At 40.3% G+C, this 23,976-nt stretch overlaps 3 protein-coding genes across 3 annotated transcripts; all 3 read right to left on the bottom strand.

Annotated features, from left to right (window-relative positions):
• Positions 1–47: 47 nt before the first annotated feature.
• On the bottom strand, positions 48–3,211 carry mrpl48 (mitochondrial ribosomal protein L48). The gene is made up of 8 exons (XM_070854522.1): positions 3,073–3,211; positions 2,581–2,639; positions 2,340–2,371; positions 2,114–2,193; positions 1,387–1,556; positions 908–1,010; positions 717–806; positions 48–282 (listed from the first exon to the last, which is right to left on the bottom strand). The coding sequence occupies exons 1-8, from the start codon at positions 3,091–3,093 to the stop codon at positions 205–207; spliced, it is 633 nt and encodes a 210-aa protein (XP_070710623.1). The 5' UTR covers positions 3,094–3,211; the 3' UTR covers positions 48–204.
• A 455-nt stretch (positions 3,212–3,666) lies between these two features.
• Positions 3,667–10,793, bottom strand: LOC139222673 (E3 ubiquitin/ISG15 ligase TRIM25). The gene is made up of 8 exons (XM_070854515.1): positions 10,743–10,793; positions 8,895–9,572; positions 8,433–8,541; positions 7,393–7,488; positions 6,452–6,685; positions 6,082–6,104; positions 5,509–5,657; positions 3,667–5,077 (listed from the first exon to the last, which is right to left on the bottom strand). The coding sequence occupies exons 2-8, from the start codon at positions 9,536–9,538 to the stop codon at positions 4,776–4,778; spliced, it is 1,557 nt and encodes a 518-aa protein (XP_070710616.1). The 5' UTR covers positions 9,539–9,572; positions 10,743–10,793; the 3' UTR covers positions 3,667–4,775.
• Positions 10,794–19,187: 8,394 nt separating this feature from the next.
• Positions 19,188–23,150, bottom strand: LOC139223218 (macrophage mannose receptor 1). Its single transcript, XM_070855193.1, has 8 exons — positions 22,985–23,150; positions 22,821–22,858; positions 22,691–22,729; positions 21,631–21,975; positions 20,920–21,267; positions 20,638–20,729; positions 20,231–20,345; positions 19,188–19,382 (listed from the first exon to the last, which is right to left on the bottom strand). Exons 2-8 carry the CDS (start codon positions 22,852–22,854, stop codon positions 19,375–19,377), a joined length of 981 nt encoding a protein of 326 aa, XP_070711294.1. The 5' UTR covers positions 22,855–22,858; positions 22,985–23,150; the 3' UTR covers positions 19,188–19,374.
• Between the last annotated feature and the right edge of the window lie 826 nt (positions 23,151–23,976).

Here is a 23,976-nt window from a genome sequence, read left to right as displayed (position 1 = left end):
TTTCTCAGGGGGGCAATAGCATAATAAGGGACACATCTGTCTTAAGTTGGAAATTAGGCAGGGTTTTATTTTCCACGGGTCAAATACGAGTGCGTACAGTTTTATGAATGCAAATGATCACGGTTAACAAATGCCAGAGAATAAATATCCAAAAACAAACGGTGGTCCTTGTTAACGAGATGCAGCGGCTGTGGTCCGCAGGTCCTACTGGCTGATCTGAGCGATGAGACCCTCCAGCTCTGGACGGGTCTTGAACCGTCCGTGGAAATCAGCCTCGGTGTGCTGAGAGGAAAACGGGGAAGTGAGAGATCGTTACTGAAATCGGTTGAAGTAAATAATCACAAGACGACTGGCCTGTTTGGATTTATTGTTGCATATGAGGAATTTCTGTTTAATTTCTTTTTTTTTTTATTTAACCTATCCTGAATTTTGACAACGTTTAAAGATCCCATATTATGAAAAATATTCTTTTTAAAACGTTTAAGATAAATGTGTCTCCAGTGTGTCTAGAGTCGATCGAACCATGAAAGAGACAACGCTCTCTCTTTTTCTCCTTATCCGACTTTCAGCAAATGTGTGTGAACTTTAAAATGAGCAGAATGTGGGACCATTACAGGGACTGTTGTAAACTATTTACTACACAAAACACAGCACGTGAGAAAAGTGCCTTCAGTGCCTTCAGTGCAGTGGGTGGAGCTGTCGTCACGGTAACTCACCTCCTTTACAGACAGGTCAACTCCCTCCGGTTGATTCTTTAGAAGAACGTCCAAGAAAACGGGACACAACGTGGTGTTCAGAGTTGTCAACTGGACAGAAGGATAAATAACAGTCAGGTCTTCAAAATTTCTCGGGAAACTAACTTGCAGCCTCGGCGTCGATCAGAGACTTTAAGCAGGTGGAGTTTTACCTGGATGACTCGCTCGTGCGTCTTTAGCACGGCATCAGTATACATCTTGGTGCCTTGCTCTTGCATTAACATCACCTCTGTGCTCTTGGTTGGCAAAGCATAGCTGCAGGAAAAAAGAAAAAAAACAGCGCTGATTATTTTATGTTTTCGCATCGAAGCATCTTTTCTGCTGCACTGTGAAGATGACACGGTCTGATTTGATTCAGCCTTAAACAGGGACGCATTTTACTGGATAATGTATTTTGTGTTCTGTAAACTGTAAGCTTGCTTTCCTTGTTTCTAATTGGAGGAGCTGGTGAATCTATGTTTACATAAATATAGCACCAGCACTGTTTGCCTGGGTGGATTTCACGTGATGAAGGTCTGAGGGCTGAAGTGTCATAAAACTGAGTACAAGTGATCGACCGCGCGTGGAAGTTCTAGTTTCTTTCTCAGAGCTACAGTCCGACACGTCTGCCTGTGTCTCTAACTGTCCTCACCTCTCTGTCACTTTGATGCTGAGCCGGTTGCAGAGGTTGTGGATGTACTGCGAGTAATGCTCCACCAACATCATGTCATAACCCGACACTTTAACGTTCAGACTCCCGTAGGCTGTATCCGTCTCCGACATGATCGGTTTCATCTGGAGTCTGTCTCTCTTCTTCTTTGGCTAAAAACAAAAACCATGAGACACATCACATCAGCCATCTTCTGTGTTATGAAAAACCAGTAATTTTATGTCTTTCATAGGACTAGGACTGTCGTTCTTTATCAAAAATTCTGTTCTGACATGGAAATAAATTACATATTCAACTTGTAATGACTTCCTCAAATTCAAAATTTACAGTTTAAGTGCTTTTACAATTCACTACAAACTTGACCTAATGCATGTCCTGATGATCTACCAGTAAACTAACCTCCTAAATAAAAAATAGGGAAGAATACTTGTTAGTTTTACGTTGTTTTTATACTCTGAGTATTTTTTCCAGCATGATTTCACCATTAGTTGATTATGGTGTGAGCGGTGTCATTTCCATTTTTATTATAGGTGAGCAGATTGAACCTTGAAGACTGAATGTGGCCTTTGCAAAGCGATCAGTTAATAAAGGATTATAATATTTCAGTCTGACATGTGAGGTCTGGCCTAACTGACCACTTAGGGCTGATTAAGAGGCAGCATTTTCAGCAGAAATAACATTTCTACAAAAGATGCATATAGAGTCTTACCGCTTCTTTAATTATAAGATGTCTCCACCTCCCAATCCCGTGAGTTGGCATACCTTTATAATGTCTTTTATTTACAGAAGCTGTGCACGAAGGGGAAAATTGCTAAATTAAATACGTAGTCTGCATAAACATGCCACACATTTTGGTTTGCTGTATGTTAGCAGTGAAACACAAATACAGTATTTTATATGCAAAGTGTTTAATTCATGGTGGTCTTAAAACTTACCCCACACAGGCTGCTGGATGGACGGTGTGGCCCTTTAAATACAACAGTTTAAGTCAGAAACAGCAACAACGCTAACAGGAAGTTCACAGACCTAAACTGGGCCAAAACTGTGAAAACAATACCCAAAAGCTTTAGTAAGACGTGCACTTTTTGTTGAACCTGAGGCTCTGTGGTGGTCTTTATGAAGGACTGCCATGATCACACCCTAACATGAGGTATGAGAAGCAATGCAAAGACTTACCGGCATAATGTAAGAGCCTGATGTAACACACATGCCTGCTGTGTGACAGACAGCTGCAACTGGACGAAAAAGAACATCATCAGCTTTTATGTTTACAACACAAGCCTCTCAATAGTCTCCTAATATATTACTAGTTTTCAATACAGCCATGCTAACTACTACTAAGTTAGGTATTATGGGTTGTATATTGGCTGATATCGGATGGGTGTCTTTCCATCAATCACGACATAGTTAAATAGTTAGTTACCAAATATTTGTTGGTTTCAGTTTTCCTGTGTGGTGACTAACTAGCTGCTTTTCTGTGGTTCATGTCACTGAATATTCGCAGTCTGCCTCATAGACAACTGGACAAAACAGTAAAAAGCTAATAAAACCTTCAACCTCACAGTGACTCTCAGGTTGTGGCGGTAGGTTGACATAAGCAGTGCTGCTGTATGACCTCTGCGGAGACACTAAACATTTGTCAGGGAGAGAAAACACAAACAACCTTACCTTTCGAAAAGCGGGATTCATAGCTCAGCCTCTCTTTGTTTGACGAAGAAACACTCCGGGGGTGTTGCGGTGTAATTCGGCGAGCTCACTACATCTAACTGGGAGGAAAAAACATCCAAATCGCACGCAGTCAACGACTGTTGTTAAAACCGGAAGTGCTACAGGAAGTGATTCCGTCCCCTTTTGTGTCCGTGGTTTGAAGACGCCAGAAAAAACGTTCCGGGATACTCTAAAATGCTCTAATGCTTTATTTATCTCATTGTAATTGTATCTTACTGTGGCGTTATTTTCTTTTTCTTAATGTTTGTTTATATAGTAATCCTATCCTTCTTATTATTATAATTATTTCCAGCCCAGTTCCTTATGTCACTTTGAATCACTGCCCACATCAGATTTTTTTTTCCAGCAATGTCAACAAAAGTGAAGAACGGTAGTTGTAAGCGTTTGAATCTAGTTATCGATTTGTAGATGGCAAATGGTCGGTACTTGCATAGGGCCGTTCTAGTCATTTCTAGTACTTTTACACTACATTCACCCTTTCACACATCATTCATACAAGAGGAAATCAAATCTGAGAGTCATGTACACAGCTGCTCACATTTCAACAGGCTTTATTAATTACTAGTATGTAATTAATTATTTCAGTTTGGCCCCTCACAGAATCACTCGTATCAAAATAAAAATCAAGTTTTAACATTCAACATTTCAGGCTTAACATAGCATTTTTGTAGTAAAGTGCAAAATTCCCCATCACCTGAAACTGATACTTTGAGAATAATGTATGAAATGTGCATAGGAACATCTGACATTTTTTTTAAACAATGCATGAACTACTTTTAAAGCACAACTATGAAAAGCAAAGTCATCTTGTAGCCTATGTAAACTGTTATTAACACGCTGCATTTCTTATTCTAACATCATGCCAAGCAAGCAAACTTCTCAATCCATGCACACGCACACATCCTTAGTCTTTGGCTTGCAATGTTTAACTCGTATGAATGAAACAATCACAACAATCCACACAGACAGGACTTATTCAAGTACATCGTTACTAGCCCTGCGTGTGCACTCTCCTTCAGGTCAAACACTGACTACTGATGGAAAGGCTTTCTATGGTGACGGAAAACTGGGAAATTCAATGAATTCAAACATTTTCTTGTGTATGTTTAGAAGCTTTCATCAGAAATTCAAGCGAAAGTTCTCAAATCAAACTGGATTGAATATGTTAACACGGTTTAGTCAAGTTCCTCAAATTTTGTAAAATGTTTTTAGCACATTGGTAGAAAATCAGATTCAATTTGAAGCTTTTGAGTCCCTCCAGCCACATTCTGTCGTTATACATTGACATTCGTGTGTGTACGTATACAGTAAAAGTCCTCTAATGTGAAGCACCTTAATTATGTCAAGCCGTATGCAACACAGGTTTAGCGCGAGATTCACGTTGGCAGATTCTCAGAGCAGGGTTACGTTTAAATCCAGTTGAATCAAGGCTCCGTTGTTGTCCAGTGTGTCATCTCAGGGTTTGAGGCAAAATGTGGTAGCTGCTCGAGTCCTTAACTGTACACGAGACATTCAAAGAGAAGATGGGTGCAACACTCAAACAGATGTTACATGGGTAACATCTGTCGCATTCACCCACAGTTAAGGAAAAAATCCAAAGTGCTTTAGGTGTAAAAATATATATATTCAAATCAAATCCTCAGTTAAACCCCTCTCTCTTCCTCGTCCTCCTCCTCTCCATCCTCATCCTCTTCATAGTCTTCCTCTTCACCCTCTTCCTCCTCATCCTCCCCTGGGCTGTAAAGATCGTCAGCCTGCGTGCTCTGGTCATTTCCTTCCTCCTCGTCCTCCTCGTCCTCCTCGTCCTCCTCCTCCCCCTCACTCCTCATTTCCTCCACACTGCTGTCATCGAGGTCGTCGTCGTCGTCATCATCGTCGTCCTCCTCCTCCACGGCCTCTTCCTCATTCTCCTGCTCCTCCTCCTCCTCGAGATCTGACAGTTGACCTGATGGGTGATCAGAATACATTTGGACCAGTGGATTATGCAATACTTATCGGCAACACCTGGATCAGCAGTGGACGCACTTTGATCCGGCAAGTTACCCCAAAGGATTACATTACAGCCAAAGCAGCCCGTTTAGTAGCTGCAGGCTGAGTCAATCTACTGGACCAATTCTAATACAAACTGCAATCAAACGTAGAATAAACTCCTCTCTAAAGCAGAAGAACTGAACATTCTAACCTTAGTGAAGGGAGGATTTGTTGCAGGACTGGTTTTAACTAGGTGTACCTAATAAACCACTTAGAGTAAATGCACAATGTTGTGTAACGTGTTTGGTCAAAGGTTTAGGTGAAAGACATCTGATCACAGCTCATGTCGCAGACAGTGTTTAAGATGAAGTGACATTTGAAGATGATTTTATGAGAACTCCTTACACAAGGTACTAATGGCAGCAATAATGTGACACGGCAGCTCCTCATCAAGGAATTTTCTCATTTCTTCTTCCATCATCACTCCAAGAACCTCCGTCTCCATGTCGACATATTCTGGGTAGAACATGTTTTTTCTCAGCTGTCTACGGCACCTACAACACACAAACACAGACAGTTTTTCAGACTGGATTCCAAACTTCAAGACATGTTAAAGTAAATATTAATATATAAATATAGTGTTTTAATTTATAATTGTGTTGTTTTTTTTTTTATTGTTTTGGCCATTCTCACCCTGGATTTATGACTAAATCAGTTCTGTTTGGACTGCATTGGAGTCATTTTTATGTTCTTCTCAGGTTTTCCCTTGGCCAGGCATAACAACTGGATATCTGTGGGTTCTGGACTGTTTCTCAAATAAAATAATCCATCCAAGTGGAGGATCTTTGGCTCTGGCAAATTTTAGCGTGCACTTTTAACTATCTTATCAACAAAATGATTAATCAATAAATCGAAAAAAAAATGACAGATTAATGATAATGGTAACAATTGAGAGTTAAATGCAAGAGTTGTTCTTACTGTTTTCCTGTTGTCTTGTATGCCTGAAAAAGGGACAAAACAGATGTTTGGACACAAATAATACAAAAAGTAGATTTCCAAAATCAGCAAAATTGCAGCCATAACACTAATTTAGATCATCCTAGCATTTTATCAGTGCAGCCTTGTGCACAGGGGCGAGACTGATTGAGACATTCAGAAATGTGAACTTCAAATTATTTTGTGTTCATAATACACAAAAGTAAAGCTGCCATAGTTTTTGTCACTGTTTGTTCTAAAGCTGAAGACTCTCCTCTTAAATTTACTGCACGAGAATTTCCCCTAAATATTTCTAATAACTACTTTTTATCTCTACTAATCGTAGAAAGAGTTATGTCGGTTGATGTCTCACCTCTATGAAGCGGAAAGGGTCGTTTTCCTGCATGAGGCCTTCGATGCCACAGCGGACTTCCTGGAGACGGGCCTGGTCCTGGCAGATCCTGGAGATGTTCTTCTGGATCGCCGGCCCGTTGGTGTCACAGTGTGTGCGTGCGCATTCCCGCAGTCTGGTGACGAAGCGGAGCACTTTGGCCTTCATCTCGTCACCGAGCCTGGTCAAGCCCTGCTCAGAGTCGTCCATGAACTTCTAGATGAGGGAGGTGATGAAGAGCAAAAGAGGAAGAACACAGGCGGTCATCAGGATGTTTTTGTTTTGGGAAACAAACGGTTTACATTTATTTGATTGATCAAAACCTTATGGGCTATTTTGATTATAGATTAATCATTCATGAGCCATTTTTAGGCAAAACATTTCCTTGTTTACGGTTTTCACATGTGAAAATTTGTGGATTGAATATTTTGTGGTTTTGGACTGTTGGACAAAGAAATACATTTGATGACATCACTTTGGCCTCCAGGACACTGTGATGGGCATTTTTCATAGTTTTCGGATGTTTTATAGACAAAATAATTGGTTTATTGCTCAAGAAAATAATCAACACATTAAGCAATAATAAAGATAATCATTTGTTGCGGTCCTAACTCACATTCATGCACTGGACATGGCTTAAAAGCAGAAATAGAAATACTGAAGGAATAAAATAACGACATATTATAAGCTAGTATAACATAAGATGTGCTGTACATTAAAGAGAGAAGAGATGGCATGCTCTGCTGCGTTTTCAGTATGCCAGTATTCATTCAGCGTCTCAGGAGTAAACATCAAATATCAATTAGTACCTACTGCACATTGTGATCACAAAGACTTAACAAGATGACAGATAAGTATTACAAAATATTCAACTGTTTTCAAGTTTGTCAGCCCTGTTGAGCTTCTCATGTGTTCCCTCTTACCTTATTCTGCCTCTCCTTCTCCTTCTGCTCCTGGAGTTTTCTCTCTGCCATGCTGTACTTCCTTTCAACCCTGTACAGCTGCTTATCCAGTGTGCTCTGGCGAACATGAAGAAGGCAAGTGCACAATGATTATGAGGACGCACTAGATTTCAAATATTTAATGGGACAAATATGTTACTGTAGAGGTTGAAAGCATGATTGATTATTACTATAGCAATTCCAAATACTCCCATTTTAATATATGGTCGCTTGTTTGTTTGTTTTTTAAATTTGGGACACTTTATGCCTTTTATTGAATCGCTAACAGTAAAGGGCTGAAAGTATTACTGTAGTTTCTCACTGGATGATTTTGTTTGATTTTAGCAGGGCTGTGACAGTGTGGATTTTTTTTCTTTGCTTCATGCAGCCTCTCCTCATCCATAATGATTGAAAAAAAGATGTTGGTGCTCAGAAAAAAAGGTCAGCTCTGTCTGATGCCACTACATGTTGAATTCAACAGGTGAACTGGAAGCTTCTCAATTTCACATTCTGTTCAGGAGAATAGAAGCACAGGAAGTGGATTTAACTCTCCTAAAGAAAGACCTCGGAGTCATGTGACTCTTTCATTCACATGCAGCCATAGACACACACACACACACACTACAACAACTGACAATGTTCATTCATAAGGATTCCAGACTCATCACAAGACTTTGTGTGTGCCAAACAATGAAAAGGTGGTAAAATCGAATGGAGTAGGATACAAAACACACAGCTCCCACAGCTTACTTCACAATACAATGCTCTTGAATACTGGAAATATAACAATTTATTTCAATACAGGGATTTTGTGTAAATTATGATGATGTCGGATTTGGGCAAGTTTATACCGAATGGACCTGAAAGATCCTGAAAATTCCAAAACCTTCTAAGATGTGAGACTTTCCTAAACTATTATTGTTATTGTTATCAAAATAATCCCATATCATCCAATGATAACAGTAATAATAACCAGATTTTTCTACCCTGTGTAGAAACCACATTAATAATAAAAAGCGTACCTTCAGATCTTTCATCGTGTTTTTCAGGGTCTTGATTGTGTGTCCCAAGTGTCCACCTTCGATGGTGCAGGCGTTGCACACGCACACCTTGTCATCCATGCAGTAATATCTGAAGTTACACACCAGATAAAAACATTCAGATAAAGCTTGTAAATGACCTCCAAACACAGCATTGCACTCACTAATGAAGGGACGCTCCGAAGCAGCAGAAGACACAATCATTACTGGAAAAATATGGGATGGGGAAAAAAAGGAGGTTATTGTAAAAACTACTAGGAAACAGCCACCTGTACATCTCACCATGATCCGTACCTGTACATCTCACCATGATCTGTACCTGTATATCTCATCATGATCTGTACCTGTACATCTCACCATGATCTGTACCTGTATATCTCATCATGATCTGTACCTGTATATCTCACCATTATCTGTACCTGTATATCTCACCATTATCTGTACCTGTATATCTCATCATGATCTGGGCACTTTCTCTTCCAGAAGTCGCTCATCGGTTCGGTCAGCGGATGCTCGCGGAACGCAGGCAGCTCCAAATGTGGCTTTACATGCTCCTGGCACATCGACACCTCACACTTCAGGCACGTCTTGACAGCAAACATCGACACAGCCGCGGCACTGGCAGCAGCAGCCTGCTGGCTGTCACCTGTTTCCTGACAAACAGAAGCAACAGAAGAGCCGTCTCCAACAGCACTGGTGCCCGACGCCTCGGCGGTGACTGAGGGGCAATAGTCACACGGAACAGCATTTGCACTCCGGGTTGGCTGCGTTGCCAGAGGAGACAACAGCAATTCTCTGGATTTTGAAGGTGCAGCAGCTGCAGCGGTAGCTCGGCGCCGGTGACGGTAGTCATCAGCAATATTGGCTAGTTTGAAGTTTTTCTGAAAGTTACCACACCTGTGGCTGTCGCGGCACTCTGGGCAGCGGAAACGACCTCGCTCCGCTTGCCGCTTTAGGCGGTCCAGGCAGGCCTTGCAGAAGTTGTGGCCGCAAGGAAGCAAGTAGGGGTCACGGTACAAGTCCAGGCACACCGGGCACGTGAGCTCCTCTTGCAGGACTCTGGATTGCTCTGACTGGGCCGAGGCCATGTCAGTATTCAGACTGTGGGGTCAGAGAGGGGAGCTGGAGACGGGTGTTGGGAGTTGAAAAAGTCAGGAGATAAATGAGAAATGAAAAAGAGGTGGGGACAGGTGAAAAGATGGTGACATGAGTAAACAGACAAGAAAGGAAAGTTACTCCATTAGTCAATTAGTGACAACAATTTTGAGAATGGTAATAGTTTTATACCATCGTAAAACTGGATTAAATGATACTTTTTAGTCTTTGAAACACAACTACAGGATATCATTTAAGTATCAGGAACACTGTGATGTGTAAAGAAATTACTTTATTTCATTATATTTAAGTCATCTGTTGGTTGTTTTTTTCTGTTAGGCAGAAAATCGTGACAAATGCCAGTGAGGTGAGGTGTGTAAAAGGTGTGTGAAAATATGAAATGGAGATTGATCAAAAACAAGTGATTGATGACCAGCAAGATGGCTGGCAATCTACTTTGTGCCAATCCACTAATAAGATCTAAGATAGACCCTGAACACATCACCTTGGCATAACTTATACTTTTTATAGAGAAAATACTTGATTGATTCATCAGAAAACAATCTGTACATTACTCAGTAGTGAAAACTATTGTTAACCACAGCTCAAAGTATAATTTAAGCCTTCAGTGACTGTACAAACTTTGATTTAATCATAAGCGAGAGCTCCCCACCCACATTACCACTTCCTCCTTCTCTGTACGTGATTCATTGAAGGATAGAAATGAAACCAACACATACAGTAGCTTTAGGCCTTTGGGACATCCTCCAATCCTCTAAAAACAAGTCAGCCGTCCTGCTGCTCGGCTAAAAACAGTCTCTGTTTAAAGGCTACGACCTCAAGGTAACCTGGACATGTGCCAACCTGCTGTGGGCTGTTTACATGAGACAATAGGTGCTGTCAACCCTGTTGGTCAGCAGTGGTTTCCAGCCCCTCACCTGTCAGCCTTGGACATACCACAGGCCTATAAAGCTGCCACCTTTTATTTTTTATTTATTAGAACTATCCCCATTTATCTAGCATGCTTTTTCCAGATGGCCGCATTACTAGTAGGTTAAGGGGCCGAGCAGTAATTAGCTAACTGGCACCCGGTTAGCTACCCTGACGTTAATCTCCCCCTGGCTGAGTTCCTGGACAGTGATGAGCTAAAGCAAAACACGGCACACTGACAAGGCAGCCTGTTTCCACGCTACTTACCTGAATAATGTAGCTGGGACACTGATATCCAGAGCTGGAGAAGCCTGTTTCACGCTGAAGCTAACGTTTCAAACCTGCACCTGTCGTACTGGAGCTAACGTTAACATGTTGACGTTACGACCGTTAGCGCTTCCTTTTTTCGTTTGTTTTTTTTAACCCCACGGTGTCCGCTCTGTTTCAGGAGTCCGAGGACATGTTCCCGTCATCCGGCATTTAGTTTCTCATCTGGAGTTTTCGGCTTTTGAGCCAAAAGGACGAGTCTAAACACACAATCACACACGCATACACACCTGTGCGGCGGACAAACGGCTAAGTGACACCGAACACATTCAGGTTGATGCGGGGGAAGTGCTGCCTTCAGGACTCCTCGGAAATTCTGACGTTCCGCTGTAGTCGCTGTTATTCGTTAGGAGCTGATGGTGCTGTTACGTGCATGTTGTCGCACTTTCGTGTGCTGTTGTAAATTGTAGTAATAATCCATTTTTTTCTAAGCGGTAAAACCTGACTCCTCCTCCTCCTCTAACACACCTCTGGTCCTCCTCCTCCTCCTCAAGCACACCTCCTCTCATCTTCCTCCTCCTCCTCCATCTCCTCAAACACACCTCCTCTCATCTTCCTCCTCCTCCACCTCCTCCAACACACCTAGTATAGCATCACCGTCATCATCATCCATCGCTACCTGAATGTAATTTTGCACATTTTAACCTCTCACCTCCAACTGTATCACATCACCACGATGAACCTCCCGCCTGACCTCCTCAGCTCCCTGAGAATTCCTGTCACATCTTGATAAAATTGTGAGAGATCAGGAGATTCTCTAGAAGGAACTGTAAACGTTTGCCTCATTTTCAAATTGTTGAAATGATTGCGGCGCGTCATTCTAAGTTCATTCTGAGGGGTGGGATCCAAAGAGGAGGAATCCGAGGAGGAGGAGTAGGAGTTTCATCGGGCGTGTTCTCAGGATATACACTTGGATGCATGCAATAATGCAATGCAATAATGCATGTTTGGAATCTGGTGAGTTAATTTAGGGTGTTGTTTTTAATGCACAGAGTGCTTTAGGAGGAGGAGGACAAGAGGTATGTTTGAGGAGGAGGAGGAAGACGAGAGGTGTGTTGGAGGAGGTGGAGGAGGAGGAAGATGAGAGGAGGTGTGTTGGAGGAGGAGGAGAAGGAAGATGAGAGGAAGTGTGTTGGACCGTTTTACCTGACTCTTCTTAAATCAAATTAGATCATGCTCAGACAATGAAACCCACATCAACAACTCTCAGCTATTTGAGCGCACTCAACCCAAACACCAGCAATCCGAACAAAATACGCAGGTAGATACTTGCAATTACTTTAAAAGAGTTCGTGGATAAAATGCACCAAATCAATTCAGTATCATCCGCAACCCTTGATATTTGTGAATCACCATCAGGAGTGTTCTCCCCTGTTGTACACACATTATCTGTCAACATTTAGGTTATTATATGCTAATGTAACATGTTTTCTCATGAAAGTTTCTGTTTGGACAGCAACTATTAACCGACACCATTCTATCAATGTATTATTGACTTACGTATACTTATTCTATTCTAAAAGTAGATATGTAATCAATCTTCAATGTGATATGGCCTTAAATCTCTTCTTCTCTAATTCTCCATCTCTCTATCTTCCACAGAGAGAAAAGAAAAAACAAAGGGGAAGGGCTCTCTTGCCACTCCTCCTTCAAAAAGAAGCAAACTAAATGGCCTTCAAAAATTAGGTAACTTCCTTTACTCCGCCTCTTAAACTTAACCACAACTTCCAGTCTACTCTGACCATCAAAGAGTGAACATCTAGCTCAAACTGCCTGAGGGCCAGACAGACCCAGTCTAATGAGACACAAAAAAGCAAAGTACACTCACAAAAACTAGAAAAAACCTCCTTCTCAACAACCAAGATACCAAACCTATCCTCTAACAGTTAAACCTCTCTTTTCTCCTATTTTGAGTAAACCCACATGCTCTTTCAAGCAGATAGATTCTCCTCAAAATGCAGTCTGCACTCAGACATATTCACACACATTAGCTGACCAAAAGACAAAGAGAAACTGCATTCCTCTCTTAACACTTCCCTGGCGACCAAAATCTTCTACTACTCCTATATCTAATTTCAGAATTTATTTCCTCACACTTTCTCAAAGGTTAATCCTTTCCTTTATTTTACTTCTTATACTCATACTTCTTTATATTTGTATAACCAGAATGTCCTCACTGGTCTCTCCACTCCTCCACAGACTCGGCAAAGGCTCATATGTTTTATCAGATGTAAAAACGTCCTCTTATGAGGCTCATGTGTTCTCTTGTATGTACTAAGTCCTCTTATTCACAAGGCTCATGTGTTTTACAAACGTCCTCTTGTGAGGCTCATAGAATTTACAAATGTCCTTTTATGGGACTCATACTCATTTCTCAATTATATAAAATGTCCCTTTATAAGAGGGCTCATAAGCTTTTATCATTAATGGAACTAAAATATCTCTTTCTTATATCTTACTAAACTGTCCTATAGTTAATCACACCATATTTATATCTATTTACTAACAATCCATTACACACATTAAGTATAGGAAGGAATACCCAGAGCTCTCAATCCTAAATTTTCTAAACTAATTATCTTCTTGATAATTTCTCACTTTGGCCAAACTTCTTCAAACCAATTTGTCACTTAGACAACTGACCTTTTTGCAATAAACCTATTTTTATTCACTACGTCGTTGTCAGCGGAAGTTTCCTTTCATCAACTGCACATCATCGGCATCAGAGAAGATACAAGAAGGTTCAGGTTTTGGGTCAGACTTTTAACTGCAGTATGATGATGAGGAAAATACATTTCTGATACAGAAACAGGATTGTTGTCCTCAACATTCAGTACAGAAAAACTCCCCTTTGTGATCCATTAAAGCTGCTTTTTTAAGTAACTACTTTACCCTTTTTATATCTCAAAAGAAAAGGCTGAAATAAACTACGTAAAGTACGTTCCCCCTGCTCTCTCAAAAAAGTCTAATTAAAGAAAATCAGTACACTTCAACTGCAGTTAATCTCTTAATTTTATTTCCAAATCAACAGCATATAATATTTTTGATGACATTTTCACAACATGTTTTGAAAACATTGATTTATGTTAGAATGCACAATCATGATAGATTTAATTAACAGGAACACAAGCAACAACTCAAAATCCAATGCAATCCAACAATTTTACCTCCTGTTGTAAATTTGTTTGTAAGTACATTTTAAGAAAAAAGAACGTATGTTCATCATGTAAGGAATGCCGTAACTTAATCAATCAGAATCGAGTATTCAACTAAACAAAGACAGCAAAAAATGTCAACTTGATTTTGAAAGGAACAATGTACCCATCCACCCTCACAAAAATTGATAATGAAGAATTGTTTCATGAAAATAATTTGTTAACCATACCACCATTACCATCTACTACAGCCTCATAAATTACCGTATATTTCAGTTTACCACACACACCTTACATTGCACTGGTAACATAATGTAAAAAGCAATTAAATAGTGGGAGTTTTTGCCAAAGCTTACAGTTGTTCTGCCCCTAAAGCAATCGTTTTAACAGCTCTAGCAGGGATGACAATGTTGGTCTGTCGGTCACACCACCACTTTGGTCGTGAATTGTTTGCAATAAAATTATACAGATACATTCATGGTGCAAAAAGGATTACAGTCCAAATGTATTCATTGTTAAACCCTGCCCAGACATGTGAGCAAATTTCACTTAGAAGAGGACAGGACCCTGAATCGTGAAGCCAAGATAGTAAGGCGCTGAAGCATCAGGTTTGTCCTTTGTTGTAGCCTCTATTTTCTTCCCTCCAGCACAAACAAACACGTTGTATTCCTCACCCTCCATCTGTTGCATCATGGGAGGTTGGCATGGCTCTACCTGGACTGGGAGAAGGATATCTTGGATTTCTGGGACTTGCCACACTTTTCTCTCAACCCACATTTCTTTGATGAGCAAACATTTTTGCTTCTTTTTGTCACCTTGGTAATCAGCAAACTCAGCATCCACCTTCTCTTCCACGATTGCATCCAGCCTTGATTTGTGAATCCATTTGCTCAGTCCAGAACCCTTTCCCAGGAAAAACAGAGGCAAAAGGTAACGGCCTCGAAGGTACTTGCCATACTTAGCTCTGTCAAAACTTCTCTTCATGAATGTGACATGCTGTTGCAGGTCAGGGATAAATATGAGATCAGGAGGTGGTTGTGCAGGCTCTCCTCTTGTTTCTTGTTCCTCATCCTCCCAGGTTTTGTCCTCTGACTTCTCATCCTCTGTGGCCTGTTGTTCTGCTCCTTCATCATCCACTTCTTGCACCACCTGTTCCTCATCCTCCCAGGTTTTGTCCTCTGACTTCTCATCCTCTGTGGCCTGTTGTTCTGCTCCTTCATCATCCACTTCTTGCACCACCTGTTCCTCATCCTCCCAGGTTTTGTCCTCTGACTTCTCATCCTCTGTGGCCTGTTGTTCTGCTCCTTCATCATCCACTTCTTGCACCACCTGTGGCTGCTCCTCAGGCCAAAACAACAGCAGAAGCAAAAGGTAAAACTCGGAGCTTCTCCACCCAATTTCTGTGCCCAAGAATCTGTGCATGATTACTTGGAGTTCTTGCACCGATGTGAGCTGAGGAGAATTCTGCAGCTTGTTGCTCAGGATGATGTTGGAGAGGATGTACCTCTCAGCTATTTTGACATCATCAACATTCGCCTCGTAGGCGGTTTTCAAATGATCCTGGATTGCCTCTAAATCAGGCTCAGTCTCCTCAAACCCAGCCCGTATTCCTTTTGACATGAAAAGGCTGTGATTCAGACAATCCAGAAGGCCTGGAAAGCTGGTGGATTCAGCTGCTGATTTTGCTGTGTAATATTGGTAACAAAGCACAATGTCCCTCCAGAAGTAATCTGGCTCAAAGACCGACATGCTTTCCTCTGAGTAGGTGAGGTACCATTCAAAGAAGTCAAACTTGGCTTCAACTTTCATTTGTAAGGTTTGGATGAAGCTATTGTGCTCTTGTGAGGGATACTTTCTGAGTTTATCAAAGACTATCTTTGCCACTTGAATGAAGCCAAAACAGCCTCTGTTGTTGAAGGTATGTGACATGTTTGCAGCACCTGCTGTGTCCATCATTTCTGGACCCACCTCTTGGTCAGCTTTCCTCTCCACATCTTCAAATGCTCTTAAGGCTTCTTTTGCCCTGTTTAAGATTTCCTGCTGCCAGGCTTCTCTCATCAAACGCTTCTTGTAAATCTGCCCAAGAGTGTCAGCCATGTAAGAGTTGTTTGGAGCTCTTCTAATGGCTTCCCTTGCCCATTGTTCAGCAATGAAACTTTCAGTTCTGCCTCCTGTGATGTAATACAGTCGGGAAATAGTTTGGGGGAAAAATGGGTCTTGTCTAAATTTATCTGATGCAGTTTTCAAGACAGAGACAGCTTTGGTAAAGCCCTCTTTCTCCTGTATATCTTCAATCAGCCTTGAGAACTTCTCTTTTTTCCCGTGTTCTCCAGTTTCTCTCTTTGTTAGCAACTCTTTGATGAACTGGATTATATCTGGTTGGGGCTGATCTCCACAAACTGAAAACAGCATCTCCATTATAGTACTCCTCTTTGCCAGGAGATTTTCAGATAGTAGCTCCAAAGCGACTTGTGCACATTTTTGGTCAGTCAGACATACATGTCCAGAGCTTAGTTCGGACATGTCGATGAAAGACATAAAAGGCTCCATTCTGTCTTCAAAGGGGGGGCCTCCATGGATGGGATCAGGTGGTCCAAGGATCTTTTGACACTCAGACATGAGGAGGTACGACGCAGGATTGTACGCCTTCAGCAACGCCAATAAAGAGAACAGTTTCACACAGCTGTCGGTGGCCAGATTGTTATCTTGGTTACCGCTCATGTTGGTAAGCTCAGACATCAAGACGAAAATATTCGTCTCTCGTTCTGCTTCAATATCGTTGTTCGTCATTGTACAAGTACCTGAAGAGGTGATAATAGAGCTTATTTTAGTCATTCTAAAGAATACAATGCTATATTTCCTCATAGAATTATTCTACATTATATAATCTTTACATGGTACCACTTTCTAATAAGGCCCCCTTTTGTAAAGGGGCATGGCTCTATAGATGATCTTGTTCCAATGCAATTTTGACCTCTGACCCTCTCGGAAAAATTCTGGACTAACAGCAATTAATTAACAACTTATTCACATTTGCAGTTGTAGTCTTCAGTTCAATTATCAATAACTTATTAACATTAATCATCAGACTACCTGTCTGCTTTAGAAAATGAAAAACCCATGAGCATTTATTAGACTTGTTATGTGGCTCTCTATAGAGATTTTGTTAATGAGTTCACATTTGTTCTCACTAATGATGTATAATGGATTTGAATATATAAAGCATTACTAAATCATTTAATAAACATTATTATTGTTTAAGAATTACTACTATACATCAACAGCTTCTGAACCCCTCTCTAACTAGTAACTTATTAGAAAGTGGTAGCCTTGAAGGTTTCCCATATTCACTGAAACCTAATGTTGTAGTTCACTGACCTGTATGATCACTTAAGATGCTTAATTTCTAGTCAAAAAATACATATCCCAGAACAGATTACTTACAATAAAATGTTTACAGATCTATAGAGTTGAAAACAAGCTGACAGATCAAAACATTATATCTCCAAACAGATATAGAATAATGTCTAAATGCTAATGATATTAGGTATATGCTTTTTCTCAGCAGTAGCATGATCATGAGATTGAAGGACTGTGAGTGCCAGTAAAATAATAGCACACATTCCTACCAAATGAAAGCACTTCAAAATGTAATAAAATAAATAATGGAAAAATAAACAAGAATTTTGTAAATCATGTTACCTGTTTGAGGTCCTCCAGGTGTGTGGATGACTAAAAGAGCCAGAGGGTTTCATTTATAAACAGCTTTAAGCCATGCCCTCTGCATACTGTACATTCCTTTGCCTATGACCTGCATCTTATTGGGTTTGGTGTTGATTCAGCATACTGACAGCAAATGTACTATCGTCTGTGTGAGTGACAATATCTTGTGTCAAGCCACTGAACTTTCCAGTTAAATGAAAGTCTTTCCGCTCAGTCAGCTCTGGTGATAGGAAATGTCCTGCTTTCCAGTAAACTTCTGTGTGGCTTCTATATAACTACAGGCATGTTTTAACTTGTATATAAATGACTTTGAATAATAATTTGTGTCTGACATGTTTGCTTTCTGTCATGTCCACACACTCAAAGGCAAATGTATATGTATATTCACACAGTGGAGACTGAGCTCTCTCTACAACTGAGCTATCTTCCTGACAACTAAATAAACTCCAGAAAAAAGCTAGTAAGTGGACATTTAGTTAAGATTTTGTCAAAAAGAAAATAGCTCTAGTGGCACTGGCTAATTTAATGCCACTTATGCAACTTCTGGGTGTGCAGTATTTCTTGTAATTACATATTTTCTTCATCACAACATGTGAAATTCATGACACAATTCAAAAGGATCAAATGGATGAATGAATTAACAACCTGCATTAGAAATAGGAAAAAAGACTTAATTTGTTACGGCTCAGAATAAGTGCAATGAAAAGCATTGTGTCACCGTGGTTGCAAACAATTGCTAAGTTTTGATTTACAGTAAAACAAAAGTGATCTGCGGAGGAACAGCTGGGTTTGGTTTGTTTCATCAGTGCTCTTAAAATAGTCTCAGGTGAACTGAACCTGTTTGGTTCCATTGTCTTGTTTGCGATAGAACATTGCATTCATTTTTGAAAGCTTATTCTTACATCAGACACACCCTGCTCTTCCAGCAGTGCCTGAAACGGAAACAGATATCTAAATATTTCAAGCTATTGTCCCACTCGTCCTTCAGAGTGACTCTGTCTCTTGCTTTCTCTTCCTCTCGGAGTCTGTCTCTCCTGTTTCATCAGTTTCAGAAGTGAATCGCTCTCTGTGGGAAGACTCAGATACCTCATTTATCTTGGCTTTAATTTCTGGAACAGTTCCCAAGACAAAAAGATTCATTTGAAGAGTTCATTTTAATACTACATGTGCAGCATATATGCGCTATTCATTTTTAAAGGAATAGTTCAACATTTGAAGCATAAACATGATAAAACGTTGCAGAGCCATAACATTATTTTTTACGTTTAAATTTAACAAACATGATATATCCGAGAGTTAAATTATAAGTTTTGGAGGTGCTTTTTGGTTTTTTTGGACCATGGATGGATTATGAGGCCCTGGACACACATGACCCCCTACCCTACCTAAAAAAAACTACTGTTTCAGAGATCAAAGTCTTCTTGACTTATGGACACATTTACAAACTGTGAAAGATTTGTACATGTGCATGAAGACTTAAATAAAGACTTCAGCTGAGACAAGGAGGTCTGGTAGGTCATTTATTCAGGTTAGAATATTTATTTTTCAAGAGGACACATTCATCAATTATTAAGATACATTTTTACACAGAACATAAACACACAGAATCTGGAGACAGTATTTAAATGATCGCTCAGTTCAACACACTTTAACAGTTGTATTGAAACAACATCATTGGCACCTCTGCTGAACAATTAGTATCCTGTAATGGAAAAACAAGTTTTGATTAATATATGAGCACTACAAATAAAAGAAAAGAAAATTAAGTTAACACAGGTTGGAATTCAAAATAATATATTAAAGTGACACTTGACACTATGTACAAATATGGACTTTATGCATGTTTTGTATGGGGAATTATTAATATTATATTATCATGATTATTGGTATTTTTCCCAGGCATAGTCTGTTTTACTTGCAGACTTTTTCCAATTAACTAATGACTATTTGTCTAACTAACATCATTGGATCAATACATATAAACCCTTTTTCTGATATAAGTTTCTATGTGCATTATATTATTGGAATATGAGTATTAATGCAGTCATGTCATTTTAATGCTGATTAATGCTGGTAAAGGTGGGTAGCTTGTGAATTTACCCCCACGAAGTCTCATCTTCATACATCAAAATACATTTACTGATTATGTTTTTCATCCTTAATCTCAACCAGCAAAGTTGTTAATTATCAAATGAATGCAGCGACGTATAATATTCCATCCATCCATCCATCTTCTATACCGCTTATCCGTCAGGGTCGCGGGGGGGAGCTGGAGTCCCAGCTGACTTCGGGCGAGAGGCGGGGTACACCCTGGACTGGTCGCCAGCCAATCGCAGGGCCACATACAGACAGACAGACAACCACTCACTCTCACACTCACACCTACGGGCAATTTAGAGTTACCAATTAACCTAATGTGCATGTTTTTGGATTGTGGGAGGAATTATGAACTTTACCATACTGTCGTAGCATTGGACAGTCTCGGCTGATGACCGCTGATGGTTAAATACTAAAGCTAAAAGTCTTTTAAAAGTAGGAAGCTACACTCACCTGTTTTGTCTGTAACCTCCAGCTGCTCCTGGTGTTGGAAGATGACTCCACTTTTGTCTTTTCGCCATCTGATTGTGAAATCAGTCACCATCTGAAGTCTCAGGCCTGTCTCCAACTGAGAGCGAATAACAAAGCATTTTTTCCCCATCATACTCTCTAGTAATGGCTTACCTACCCACCTGTGTGACATTTATCTATCTATAAACTATTCAAGTGAAAATTTGAGGCTGTTTATGTAAAATAAGTATATGTATTACGTATAAAGTATATGTATTAAGTATAAAATAAGTAGTGGGTATTCTGGTGGCTCCTTGTTGTTTCTGGATTGTCTCTCTTTAATATGCAGATGCATAAAGAAAAAAACACACACATATTAAGTATTACTTCATCAATTATATCTTTTTTACCTTTTCCAGGAGAGCATCAGTGACTGTGGAGTCAGTGAGGTTCCCATCAGAACGTACCTTCACCCTTATTACCATCCTCTTTACTTTGAGACCTGTAGCATCACAGCAGAGTCATGCTGTAAGTGACCTTAACCTAAAGCTGCTCTTGTAGAAAGATTCAGTGACTGTTGCTGGCTGCAAAAACCCAACAACAGTCTTCATGTCCAGTGACATGTCACATATCTGAAGAAGTGAAGACTCGTCTAGGAATTAATCTATTAATTCTGCTTTTCAGTCACTCACCGCCCTGACAGACAAACGTGGCCTTGTCGTTACAATTAGCTCCAACCCAGTGGCCCTGCTGCAACACAGAGGCACAGTCTCCCCCGTTAGGAGAGCCGTTCAGCCAGTTCCTGAAGGAGGTTTCTCTTCCGTCCGACCACACCCAGGCATCATTGAACAGACCGATCCACACTTTGCTGGACATCCACAAAGCGCTCGTCCATGTTTTGGTTAATTCAGCAATTTCTGAATTATCCTCCTCGGTGTTTACATAGGCCATGTCAGTGTGTTCACTTCTGCACTGCTCTAGACTGCTCACCCAGCCTCTTTTTTCTGAGTGATACACATACCTTTCTTTGCCATTCTGACCTGAAGAGACACACAGGGAGACAGCAGTAAAAATCAATGTCAGGTATGTCTTCTGCAAAGGAAGGGAGAATAAGAGTAAGACAAAAAGCTGTGGTGGTGTCACTCTCTTTTTACTGAATAGTTCACTACATTTATTGTCCACTCTAATGCGATTTCAAAAGGGGTACAAGGTGTATTCATTTCTGAGTAGTAGTAGTTCCTCTTTTTGTTTTGTTTTTTATTAATTGTGTAATTGTGAATACAGGCCTGCTTTTCTGCTTTGTTTCTTTTTTTTTAACAACGTTTAACAATATTATTTAAATATCTTTTTTTTAGCACTTTAAATGTGCCACAAAAAAGTCACACTGTGTGTCACTTACTCACGTTCATAACACACAAAACCTTTTTCCTCTTCACATGGTAAGTCATTCCACCCGTCTTTCTCAGACAGCTCTCCACACCATTCACTGCCACTGTCGTTGTTCGGTTCACCGTCCATCCACTTGGTGAAGCGTGCTCTGCCGCTGCCATCTGACCACATCCACCTACGAGTTCCTCCTCTCTGCAGCCCGATCCAGCTGCGTGTCATATGACTACCGAGCATTTTGACCAGCATGTTCTTGTCGTGCATGTTGTTCACGGTGGCCAGGTCGCTGTACTTCACCCTGCAGAAGCTCTGAGCTTCATACCAGGTCAGGAGGTCATTGATGAGGTGGTACTGCAGAGGTTCTTTGGGTGGAAGTTTAGACAAAGCTTTGTCAGTCTTCTTCTCAAGCAGAGCATAAATAAACATCATCAACAAAGTAATTCAGTGAGCAAACTCGCAGCACAGACAAACTGAGGCGAAAAATGAGTCAGAGCTGCTGCGACAGACTCAGTTGAGCTACTGAGCTAACATGGTCGCAAAAAGTTAAGAGAACGAGCGAGAATGAACAAGAGGCTCGGCCGACCAGCCAAAGAGGCTGCAATGGGGGTTGGGGAGGGGTGAGGCACATATTTATTTTGGTCTGAGATGCAGAGATTTCATATAGAAAAACTTTAAACAACACATTTCCTCACTTTATTTCTTCAACTTGTTTGGTTTTCGATGACAAAGAAAACTAAGCAATTTATAGTCCAGCCTTCCTGTTGAAAAAATGCTATATTCAACTGCTCCAACTTCCCAAGTTTGTCATCATCACTCACGAGCCAGTGGAGAAGGAGATCATTTCTGATCTTTAAATCTTTTGGTCAGCTCATAGCAATATTATTATCTTGGCACAGTAATCTGGTGGGGAGCAAGAAAACAATCAGCTAGTTTGCTCATAAAAAAAAAAAAAAAGTCCTCTGTCCTTCCATGTATGTTGCATTTTCACAAGGTCTTCACGTTTCTGTGTGTTTTGCAAAGCAGTTGTCTGAAATTGTTAATAAGAAAACACACAGAATATGTTTCACAGTAGCTTACTTGGTAGAGCAGTCGTCCACTGCAACAAAAGAAGAATCCCTGTTAAAAAAGACATACAGTGTTTTCAACAACCATCAACGTCAATGTATAAATAAAATGCTGCTCCAGTAAAGTTGTTAATTGTGCCTACCAGTGAAGGGGATGACACTCTGCAGCCACACCATTTATCTGTGAGCCAGAGGAATAACACCATATGTTACAGTATATTTTAACTCATATTTGAACTCTTACATACTTACAGCTAATAATACAAAGCACATCAAGCAAGATAAAGCCAGTTTAACATAGACTTACTTCTCTTGTTGATGAAACCTTCCACTATGCTTTGGAGTTCAGGTTGCGTGTTGGACACACTCATGGAAAGTTTTCGTCACTTTTCATGTCAGTTCATGCAAAACTCGACCAGTAGTCAGAGGGGAAGCATGGGTGGATTTGGTTACCAGTGGTCCTTTGACATCCGGCGGTTAAACAAGCTTGTTTCGTTGCCCACTTTTGTGTTTGTGCTGTTTTTCAGAAGTGCTGCCTTAAAAAGCTTGTTCCTAAATTCTAAAACATTTAATCAAAAATTACAACACTACAAACCCCCCCTAAATCAGTGAGTGTGTATGGCTTTGCTGCTGTTAACAGTTGTGTACAATTTCAAGCAATTACAATTAAAAAGACATTTCCAGATTATGGCCTTGATATATATGTACAGATACAACAGAATACAAACCTTCTGCAGCCACATTTTGCAATAAAAGTTTTCTCAAGTTCTCAATAAACATGTGTTTTCATGTCAAACTCTACATGTTGTCCTGTTTCACACTGCACCTGTACCTGCCACTGTTTATTTACACTATTATTTGTTCCATTCTCTTCCTCCCTCTTCCTCCTGTTTCTCATCACCACCTCTGCCTCACCTATGCTTACTTTGAAAAACCAATGGTAGAAACAAGAGGTCCCACAGTGTCGACTGTACAGCCACTCCACCAGGGGGCCACCGTCTCTAGAGATTTAGCACAGTGACAAAGATTACAGGGTCAGTAATCCAACACTGGAAAGCATTTGATCAGAAGTCAAAGATTGTTGTTTTTAAATTACAGCGAGCAAATTAAAAAATGCCTGTTAGCCTACTGTGTGTTGTTCAGTCTGCATTTTCTTACCTGTATCCTTTCACTACTTTCACAAAAAACTCAGCCTGTCCTAAGAGGTAAGTTAAGATATTTTATTTTATTTTACTATCTAAACTAAATGAATATAAATTTGTGTTGCAGAATTTTCTACTTTCCAAAGCCATGAATCAC

Source organism: Pempheris klunzingeri, chromosome 23 (genome assembly GCF_042242105.1).
Source record: "Pempheris klunzingeri isolate RE-2024b chromosome 23, fPemKlu1.hap1, whole genome shotgun sequence".
In the NCBI taxonomy this organism is placed as follows: Eukaryota; Metazoa; Chordata; class Actinopteri; order Acropomatiformes; family Pempheridae; genus Pempheris; species Pempheris klunzingeri.
This window is presented reverse-complemented; position numbering and strand designations above follow the sequence as displayed.